Genomic DNA, 11,533 nt, shown 5'->3' on the forward strand with positions numbered 1-11,533 from the left:
CTCTCGCTCTGAAAAATAAAATAATGCTATAAAGGGCAACTTAAAAGCTTCTTCTAGAAAGCATGACCCCAAAGGCTTCTGCGGATCTTTTATTGCTGAACCTTTTTTTTTCTCTCTCTTTTTTTTTTTTTTTAAGTGTTTAAAAGCTTTAATATTGAAGGCCTGTCAACTTTGTCCTGATTATTTGGCTTTCAGTTAAAAGGTTTTTGTTGTTCTAGCTTATGCTGCTGCTCTGTTGCCATAGATACGTGACATCAAGCTGACGTTTTCCTGTTTAAAAGCTTTTAACTGAATTCCAGCCTGTCAGATGTAGGCCCCATTTTATGCTCTCAGACTCCAAGCTGTTGCAAAAGGGTTTCATATGTTCTCTTGTCATTCAAAGGCTTCAGCCACACACATGCACCAGGCTGGCTCGGCAAGGGGATTTAAACTTAAAAACCACCTCTGTCTTTTAAAACCCCTCTCAGCTGCATTCAGTCAGCCATGGCTGCAGCTGAGGTACCTGGTTACCTGCTTTCCTCTCAGAGCGAGAAGCATCGGAGGGCCAGGAACTGGACGGATGCAGAGATGAGGGGCCTCATGTTAGTGTGGGAGGAATTTTTCGAGGAGCTGAAGCAGACGAAGAGGAACGCCAAAGTTTATGAGCGCATGGCGAATAAGCTCTTTGAAATGACCGGGGAACACCGACACGGCGAAGAGATAAAAATCAAAATCACCAACATGACTTTCCAGTACAGGTGAGTTGTTTTGCAGCCCTGTGTTTTCTGCTTAAAACCCTTCTTACATAATAACCGCAGGTTCTGCGCCTTTTGTGAGGAGACTAGCTGCTGGCAATGATCCTGCAGAGCACTGAACGGCAGCCAGAGAGGATTCTGGGATGCCGCTTTGGATTCGTGAGGTTCAATCTCTATAGGCGACATTAAACGGTCTTTTTCTTTTAAACACAATTGAATGCCAGGATTTCTCAGTCTGTTTTCTGTTCACACAGAAAAGTTTTTAATTGGACTAATAACATTGACTCACAAAAGCAAACTATTTACGTAGGAAGAGTATTAACCAGTGTCGTAACTATGTATAGGTGATCCATGCTCCACACAGAGTGAAGAGGCTGTACTGTATATGCTCCATTGCCCACCCCATGGTCCATGCTTCTGGTTTGCACATGCAGCAGTAACAGGGCCGCCGATAGGGGGATGCTGTGGGTACAGCTGTCCCAGGCCCCTGCATCTGGAAGGGCCTGGGCAGCTCATTTTGCCCCCCCCCCTGATGCCTCAGCTGTGCTGCCTGAGCTGCGATCGGTGCACTGAACGAGGCACAGGCTTCTTCAATGCATGATGCAGGCTGCCAATTATAATGCTGCACCAGCTTTTGAACCACTTAGATCTCGTGTGTCGTTAGCCAATCAGAGTGGCTACCAGTGCACGAGCTCTGATTTGCTCACTAGTCGGTGCTGCATTTTAATTGGCTGCAGGCGTCCTGCATTGAAGAAGCCTGTGCTTTGGGACCTGCTGGAGGGGATGAGGGAGCAGGGGGTGTGGTACGGGACTCCGACAGTCATTATCCCAACGTCGGGATCCTGACAGTCATTATCCCAACGTCGGGATCCCGACTGCCCGGAGTCAGACAGCATGGCGAGCGCAAAAAAGCCCCTTGCGGGCGCGGTGGCTCGCTACGCGAGCCACCTATTCTATTCTCCCTCTATGGGGGTCGTGGACCCCCAAGAGGGAAAACAGCGGGAACCCGTCCGGCACCCGGAGCAGGAGTCAGGTGGTAAGTGAAGGGAGGGGGAGGAGATGAGGTTGGGGTATGAGGGGGGACTGGAAATCAGTCCCTGGCCACAAAATTCCTAATGGCAGCCCTAAGCAGTAGTGCCCCCACAGCACCCCCTACTGTCTACTACAGCGGCCTTGACTTTGGAGGCTGCTGTAATTTCCAGGTACATGACATCATGAGTTAAGAAGGCGGGGCCAGCACGGGGTACCGGGAGTGCTTGTTACAGCGATGGTTTTAACCATATATCTCAGCACAATATTATACGGGTTTTTAGGCTCTCAATAACCTTACTTTTAGATTTTACATTATATGAATAGGAATATTTATGATAGAGAGTAACTTTATACAAACTACAAACATCTTAAGGTGCATACACACTGTACAATTTTTTTGACCCACTTTTTTGACCAATTTCGTTTTTTTTTTTGGGCCATTCTGAACGAAATTGGTCAAAATATCTTTCAGTGCGTTTGCGACGAACGATGAATGATGATGCGCATACTCACCAGTTGTTTATGAAGGTTGCAGCTCAATTTGGATATCTTTTAAAAAGAGCCTATAAACTGCAGCTAGATCTTTTGTCTGTCGTCAATATCTTTCATCAACATCTTCTGTCCAGGACACTGGAATCAAGGGAAATGTCTTTCAACAAAATTGGTCCAAAAATTTGTACAGTGTGTATGCACCTTGAGAGAGAGAGGTGCCAGATATAAACAATATAAAACATCTCAACAGTTTCAACATTTACTTTCTTCGAATTGAAAAAACGATATTTATTTTTTGTCTTTTAATTTGATAAGACTACGCAAAGGACTTCATTCAGGTCGTTCATTCACACGGGGACCGATGTTGTGTTACTGCGCATTTCTGCACATGTGCATACGCAGGGTGCGTGCACCCACTGCGAATAGTCGGATCACTGGGTGCGCGCACCCAGGGCAGGGGGAGGGGGGGCGGTGGCTGGCCTCATTAGCATATATGAACGCCCAGTGTTTTATGGGCGTGCCCATGAGGTGGATGTCGGGGGTGGACAGCTGATATCACCGGATGTCGGTTGCCCGCTCACTTCCTTCTGAGCGTGCACATATATCTAAAGGTGCCTCAGAGCGCACAGATATGCGTGCACGTTCCACATCGTTCAATGGTCGCAGCCAATACGAAGGAACGCGCCCTGTGAATAGTTGGCCGGCGTACCACCATTCACAAGGTGGGGTTAGGTTGACTCGCAAGGATGCAAATTCGAACCAGAATAACCCCCAAAATCCATTGCTGTCAGTATCAATGAGACACACTTTGCTGACAGTGCGCTTACATCCTGTAGTTCAAGTGTCAACTGTCCCAATTGGCCTGAGAGGACTACAGCCCTCAGTAGGCGAGGTCTGATGATTGAGGTAGTAGTATATCATTGTATTATTTTTTTTTTTTCATTTTTAATATTCAAGCCGGGCAACTAGGATTAGATGTGTCTTGTGCCGTTATTTAATACTGAAAACAGGGATAGTTTTCAGGATTAGAAATATCTAAGAGCAAATTTTAAGATCAAACAATGTGCCTGGAAATTAGGGAAAGTTTGAAAACTATGGCTCCAATAATGTGATACTAATGTGGCCTACACACATAGCGGTTTAAGAGCATTTCCATCTCACTAGGGGCCGGATACACTAAGCTTCAAAAGTGATAAAATGGAGAGTGATAAACCACCAACCAATCAGCTCCTGTCTGACATTTTTCAAACACAGCCTGTGACATGGCAGGTAGGAGCTGATTGGTTAGTGGTTTATCACTCTCCATTTTATCACTTTTGAAGCTTAGTGCACCTGGCCCTTTATCACTTCGAAAATGCCCCTACATCGCTCCGTATGTAGGGGCTATAGGGATAGTGATGCGCAGCCCACACGTTGCTATATCTCCGGCGATTATTATGCAGCATGCTGGATAAATCTATAATCGCCGGTGTCTGGGTCAGTGTTCTCGCGGAGAACACTGGCCCTGACAGGTCGCTCTGCAGCACAGCGCTTTGCAACGCTGTGTGCTGAGCGATATGAATGATGTAGCATTGCTTAGAATACTGCGGTGGGCGATTCACCCCCCCCACCCGGAACGCAGGTGGTGCTGCTGCACAGAAATCTCCTTGGCGGGGAGCGGGCGGCGCGGGGGGAGTAGCTTAGTAGTTTCATGTTCATGGCACGGGCGGGATGGGAGCGGGCGGCGCGAGCAGCGTTTTTTTATAACACGGGGATAGGAGAGAGGAGAGGGGAGCGGGCGGCGCGGGGGGAGCAGCATTATTTCATGCCACGGGCGGGATGGGAGCGGGGAGCGGGGGGAGGAAGGATGAAGAATCACAGACTTACCTGCTCCCTGCTCCCTGCTTTCGGGTACCTCGGCGGCTCACTACCGCCCTCCAGCGGCCGGCGCCCTAGGCAAATGCCTAGTTCTGCCTAGTGGTGGCGCCGGCCCTGAGCATGTGCGACTGATCCTTCCATATTCCAGATGTTACACACCAATGCCTATCCTGCCTTATATTTATATATGCAATATACATGCACGTAACAGAGAAACATTTATTTACAGGGTGAATGTAGGTATTGTGGCAGGATTTATAATCTGTATCCCTTTATCAAACATGTTCTCAGTTTCATACGGTAACTTTGAAGAAAATGAAGTCTCGCAATCCCTGGGCGGTTGATCTGTTTTATATAATGTTGTTGCCGTTGTCGCAGTGGTTTCTGGGTAACAAGGATGGCGTGGGCTATGTATGTGCGTGTATTAGGATATGTGCTGCGGCAGCTGCAGTCTATAACATACATGTGGGGTGGAAGGTAATATATAAGTTCTATGAAGTATTGTACTGCAGCCAGATGTGCAGGGAGAGGTTAAACTGAGGAAGCTCTGACTGGAGACAGAAATATCCTGGAATAATTAGAAGCGGGACGTGTGAGGGGTCCTCCTTCCTGAGCACAGGGAAACACGGCTGCAGAGAAGAACCTCCTAAAATGAGTTTGTTGTGCAGAATGACATCACTTTCAGGACACAGACAGTATGGTTGGCCATTGTTGCCTTTGCCATCGATGGTTGCCATCGATGGTAAAAGTGCAACTGACCATCGATAGTCTAACACTATGCAATGGATGACCATTGATAGATTTACATATCGATGGTCATCCATTAAGTTTGACTGATTGGCCTGTGGGCCAATCAAAACATGTGGACGGCGCTTCGCTGGTGTCGGGGGCGGAGCTATGCTCCGTGTCGAGGCACTTTGGAAAAAAAACATTGGTTTTGATGTGCCATCGATGGAGGGAAACCAGGTTCTCCCCCATCGATTGCAAAAGTATTCGACATCGGCCACAAACCATCTATGATTTTGAATCATTGATGGACGATGGCCATCCCTAACATACAATACAGTCCTGCTTAGGTGAGCAGCAGCAGAATGACGTCTTTCCTACTGTGAAAGCTCTTGCTGCCGTGGGGGCATGTAACGAGTCCCAGGGACCCGGCATCATGCCCCCACCCCCTGCGCCACCTCTCTATACTGGGTAACTGACCAGAGGGCCTATTGTCCGAGCTGTTCGGACAGTCTGTGTCTAGGAGAGATGGGCAGCCAAGCAGAGTACCAGGAGGCTGAGTAGCTTGGTCAGCCTCCCGGCACTGTCTGTGTGGACGTGCTGTCCCATAAACGCATGGCCCTGAAGATGATACAGAGTTGGGAGCAAAGCATAAAAAAAGCTATTAACTTTAACGTGACTTAAAAGGTACAGAGGGATTCATATTTGGGATGGTCTCCATCTAAACTGCAGCATAAAAATACAGTCTGAAACATAGGATTTGACATCAGATAAGAACCACTTGGCCCATCTAGTCTGCCCCTTTAGGTTTAGGTTATTAGGCTCAGTGGTAAGGGTGGGTTAGGTCACGTTGTAGGTAGGGTATTAGCACGGGGTGTAAATATAAGTTGCCAGTCCCCACAGAAAACTTCCAACACCATATTGCAATGCTAGGGGTGCAAACACAAGTAAAAGTATGTGAACCCTTGGATTTAATAACTGGTTCACCCTCCTTTTGGCAACAATAAACTCAACCAAACGTTTCCTATAGTTGCATATCAGACCTGCACAACGGTCAGGAGGAATTTTGGACCATTTACAAAACTGTTTCAGTTCAGCAATATTCTTGGGATGTTTGGTGTGAATTGCTCCGGTGATGATCTACTTCTGTGCTTTGGGCCGTTGTCCTGTTGCATCACCCATCTTCTGTTGAGCTTCAGTTTGTAGACAGATGACCTTAAGTTCTCCTGCAAAATTCTTGATAAATTTGGGAATGTATTTTTCTGTTGAGGATGGCAGTCTGTCCAGGCCCTGAGGCAGCAAAGCAGCCCCAAACCATGATGCCTGCTCCACCATACTTCACAGCCTGCTTCATAAACAGGGACATTAATTTGTTCATAGTGGACACACGCTTGGTACAAGCTCAGAAGAGTTGTACCATGTGAGAAGTGTTGCTTCACTTCATCCAAGTTCAGCTGATTGTTTCAGCCTTTTAAACCATTGTTTAATTATTATTATTATTTTACTTATTTTTTTGTAGGAAACTAAAATGTATGACAGATGGAGAAGCTGTTCCTCCTGACTGGCCATATTTTAAAACCATAGACCGGATACTGTCCAAGATACCTGAGCAGAGTGATGGAAAGCCCGGACCTTCAACATCTCAAACCGAGGCCTCTCAGTCCCCATCTACCAAATCTACGCCCCTCTACTTGCCGTACAACCAGTTTACATATGAGGAGAGGGAAGGGTGTTTTGAGGATGACAACTCAGAAAGCTCCACAAGCTTGCAGTCATACAAACTGAGGTAAGTTACCCCCACACATCATTCCGAGAGGAGGCTGCTTACCCTAGGCTGGCTACTGTGCAGTCACTGAAGGTCATAGCACAGCAGCCCTCACCCAGCAAACCTAACCTAGAACCCCTCACAGCAGTCAGTAGGCCTCACACATTACTCACAGTAGGGAAATCTAAAAACTGGACCCGGACAAGACCCCGGACCACCAGACCGGACACCAAAATCTGCATTCCGGAGCTTGTAGTGCCCAGTCCGGGGGGTGTCCCATCCAGGGGTGTCTTGACCAGGGGATGCCTGTAATAGCTATCACCAGGAACTTTAGGGAAGGGGAGATTACAGCCTCCCTGTGTGGTCTGGACCGTTCTGGTTTTTGGTATATGCCCGGACCATACAGGCAGGCTGTATTCTCCCCCTCCTCCTCTACCTGGTGACAGCTGTCACGTGAAGCCCCCCCTCGGAAAGGACACCCCCAGACTGGACATCAAAAGCAGCAGCTGCTGCCTGTATTTCTTAACTTAAGACTCTTAAGTACTGTAAGTCAGCTTAGCTGTCGGTCTCTACTGTGAGGGGTATGGGTAAAAACCAGACCCGGACAAGACCACAGACTGCCGGACTGGACATTAAACTCTGCATTCCTGAGCTTGTTGTGTCCTGTCCGGCAGTCCATGGTCTTGTCCGGGTCTGGTTGCAGTGCAGGATGCTGGAGGCGTGAGGTACTGTTCCCTATCGCTTGCCATCCCTGAGATCACATCATCATCACTAGTCCACACACTGGGTCCCTTTTTATCAATGTGAATTATAGAGTCCACCAGTGCCCATCTGCGTTGTCAAGAGTCCTGTGGTGATTTTCACAGATGGTGCATTGCCCAGGGGCCCCCCTGCACTGTAGCACACATTGCACCCTTTCCCCAACTAGGCCTACCCTACACCCTTTCTGGAAAGCTCCATGCAGCATCACGGTCAGGGGCAGATTAATTAAGCTCGGTGAAGTGATAAACTGTCTGTTTTTTTATCACCGGCCAATCAGCTCCTACCTGTGAAGTTACAGGCTTGGTTTGGAAAATAACAGGTAAGAGCTGATTAGCCGGTGATAAAAAACAGACACTTTATCACTTCACCAAGCTTAATAAATCTACCCCTCAGTCTCAGTAATGGGTGAGCTGTTCCCAGCTTTATATCAGGAGCGGCGGAATTGGTGGGAAAGCCGACTTGTCAAGGAGGGGTGGGGGGTGGGGGAGACTAGCTGTGGCCATGCTTCATTCCGCAGCATGTCTCTTGCTAGCGATATCCTCTGACATTGACAATGTCCCGTGGGAGCGCTCATCATTAACAATATAGTGCGCACACACTACAATATATATATATATATATACGCAAAACTATTTTTAGCAATGCTCATTATCGTCATATAATTTCATTTATAATCTAGTATGTACGCACCTTGAGGTGGAAATAGCTACAGTCCGACCCCCTTATAGGCATAATACAGCGATTTGTGGGTGTGATGGTAAATACACAATTTACACATAAATACTATATCAGGTTTACAAATGAGTAACGACACCAAGGAGTCAGCGCTCTGTAATATAACAATGAGGATCAAAGATCTATAGCTACAAATCATATTGATCTGGCACAAGCTAAATGGGCTGAAAAGATGTGATGTCATGGTTATGTGCCCCATAGTAGGAGAAACAACACTACAAGGATTTATAGTGCGACATTTACTGCTGGGCGCACACCATAAGAAGGGAGAACAGGGAGTCTAAGATGGCTCAGTGGTAAAGACCGTTTTGGTACCCAATTTCTATCTCATTACTGGCTGCTGTTGCGTTTGCCCCCTTTATGATTGGTGTAAACCCTTGCATGTTCCCAGTGTCCTCCTTTGTACATTAGTGCTCACCATACATGAGACATTATTAGTCTTTCTTGTGTACTGTGACTCATTCCATGATAAAAACATATGGAGTATGCTTTCCCTCTCTGTCTCAGGTCAGGGGAGAGAGCTGTTAAGAAAAGGAAACTACACAGCTGCAGTTTTCAGAAGAAGAAGCTCAAGATTATGGAGAACATGTTAGAGGAGCAGAAGAGGTTGAGCCGGGCCATGGAGGAAACCTGCAGGGAGGTTCGACGGATTTTGGATCAGCAGAACATCATCCAAGTACAAAGCCTACAGCTCCAGGAGAGGATGATGAACCTGCTGGAGAAGATGGTCTCCAAATCTGCACCCTAACTTGCTTTGGGGAATAACTCTAATCTCAGATCTCCAAGACCGAAACAAACCCCTTACCGTTTATGGTAGGACTATGGACACATGGGTGCTGTCACAACTTTTTTTGAGCACTGTTATTTGGTGGAGGACAGAGATACTGTATGACCGAAGACTTCGTTATATGGACCAGCACTTATATGTGGATTATTGCTGCTTTAATCACTTTTTTTTTTAAAAGAGTAAAAATGTTGAGTGCTCAATGATTCTCTGTTGCTACGAACAGACCTGATTTTTAAAAGACTATCTCACTATGGTATCAATGGAATGTCCTATTGTTGCATATTCTGTAATATATGCAGTACCGTGTTCGACAGGACATATGTGTGGGAATGATGACTAGTAACCATGGTAACTGCTGCTTAGTCAGCCCTAGTGACTGCTATGATGCAAAGTGGTAATTTCGGGGGGCCCAGCGGTGTATGTTCATTAGCCAGGAGCTTCCTGCCCTACTCTTCTACAACAAAATGGAACTCAAGTGGCAGGCCCCGGGCATTCTTAGAGATCCAGTGGGGACTCCAGAGCTCTGAGTACATACCCATAGCCCGGCAACTGCTAGATAAGAGAAACACAAACTAGCACAACCAATATTTTTCTATTCCTGGAAAGAAATATTTGTCATAAGTCGAATGAAAGACATGGCTGAAGGCTGATCGTAACATATCTGTACTATCTAAAAAAAACGGCCTACAGGACTGTTGGGGCGTGATTCTGGGGAAATAGCTGCTAGATTTAAAGGGGCAATTCATTTCAAGGCAAAAACGACCTCGTTTTGCCTTGAATCTAATCACCACTATAAATGTAACGGTTATATATATATTCGCTGGAATTGCGTGAGTTAATTGGTGCCTATTATATTTGGACCATAGTCTCTATTACATCACATAATAGTAGGGTTACCACCTCATCCCTTTAATTCTGGACACATAATAATTACACAGGTTCTGTGGCTGGCTAACTTCAAGACTCCATTCACCTGGTTTTAATCAACCACAGAACTTGTGTAATTAATATGTGTCCAGAAGTAAAAGGATGATCTCGTAACCCTACATAATAGACAGAAACCAACAATTTTTTACCCATTTTATCCATTAAACAAACTTTTCATTGGCCAAGATCTGCCCTTCAAATCTAAAATATGAGCTATTTTACATTAGGAGATATTAATTAATATTCAGATACTTTTAAAGGTAAATTTTCCAATATCCTGCCAGTGGGAGTTGTCTGCATTTGATACCCTCCGCCACCTTCCCCTCTTCCCTTGACTTCCTACTTCCAACCATACGAAAGCCCTGAACGAATGTTATTAGTATATTTTATAAAGCGACTCATTTGTGTGTGTCACTTATACTATAATGAGATATATTGCATTCTGTGTATAGAGAAACACTTATGTATATTTAGCAAATGATACTAGAACCACTAATTTTTCCCTTTTAGTCTAAATCAGCAGTGAAATATCCCACCGATGCGCTTTTTGCACTCCAAAAATATATACTACTAGCTTAGCCCATGTATATACATAAGGTATCTATATGCACTTGTTATAGTTATATAACACTGTAAATTGTATAGGATATACATTTTGCAAGACTAGGGTCTGTCGTTCTGGCCATACTCCTTATAGTGGCCATACTTCTCATTATTTAAGCTCCACCCCTATACAGAACAATGCTACAAACGGCTGGTCCATAAAAAGGTGGTGGGTCCAAGATGAGACTCCTGGTCCTGACCATTTCACTAGTAAGGATGGTTTCCTATACTTCCAGGAGTCCATAGGACACCCCAACAATTTGGGAACTCTCTGGATATTCTGGGAGTCTGCATCATTTAAGTAGGTTAACCATGTGTTCATTGTACTTTACAACAATTTATATTTACCTCAGGCAGTCCAGGTTTTGGCAGTCTATGGGTCATACAGTAGTATAAAATGGGTAAGACCTTGTTGGACATGGACTTGGATAAGCATGTAGGGTGGTGGTGGGTTGACCTATTTCTCTCCATTGACCATCATAGGAATGCTTTCAGGTACAGTTCAGAAAACAAAATGGCTGACTGCTGTGTGTAGGTAGCAGGTCCTCTTGAAATAAAAGTAGTGACATGTGTAGCTTCCCAGAATATTTTTATATATACAGTACATATCAAGCCACTGACACTACTAGGAAAATTTGTCATTAGTAGTAATATGTTATTTTCTATGATATGAGAGCTGTATTTTGTTGAATGTTATAGACATAATCTATTTTTTCATGTTTTATCTGTAGCTGATGGGACCTGCATTAATGACCATTGTGCTCCTCTCCTCCGTATGCGTCTCATCCTACTTCATGTTAATAAAAGAAATACCCAGCCAGCAATATCTTTATTTCCTGCAATTTTCCACCAGATGGATGTAACCACCTTGGGAACCACCGCTGCCTGCCGAGCGTTCAAAGTTCTTTCTGTTGTTAGATTAACGTTTATTTATGTGGCGGAAGCGCACGCCGTAGTGTCTTATAGGTCAGTCGTGTTCCCAGCTCAGCTCCTCTGATTTATAGTACGGCAGTTCCCCAATTTCTGTAAGCATTTGGCTAAGATTCAAAATTAATTTCCTTATTATATACTTCAATCTTCCAACCTGTTTCTTTTAGTAGCCAATCAAAGGCC

The 11,533-nt window shown here is 45.4% G+C and overlaps 1 protein-coding gene across 1 annotated transcript; it reads left to right on the top strand.

The window, feature by feature from the left end:
• Nucleotides 1-270: 270 nt before the first annotated feature.
• On the top strand, nt 271-11,230 carry MSANTD1 (Myb/SANT DNA binding domain containing 1). The gene is made up of 3 exons (XM_083151794.1): nt 271-737; nt 6,361-6,627; nt 8,611-11,230. The coding sequence occupies exons 1-3, from the start codon at nt 484-486 to the stop codon at nt 8,849-8,851; spliced, it is 762 nt and encodes a 253-aa protein (XP_083007920.1). The 5' UTR covers nt 271-483; the 3' UTR covers nt 8,852-11,230.
• Nucleotides 11,231-11,533: the final 303 nt, after the last annotated feature.

The sequence above is a fragment of the Crinia signifera genome, chromosome 1 (genome assembly GCF_055691185.1).
Source record: "Crinia signifera chromosome 1, ASM5569118v1, whole genome shotgun sequence".
Taxonomy (NCBI): domain Eukaryota; kingdom Metazoa; phylum Chordata; class Amphibia; order Anura; family Myobatrachidae; genus Crinia; species Crinia signifera.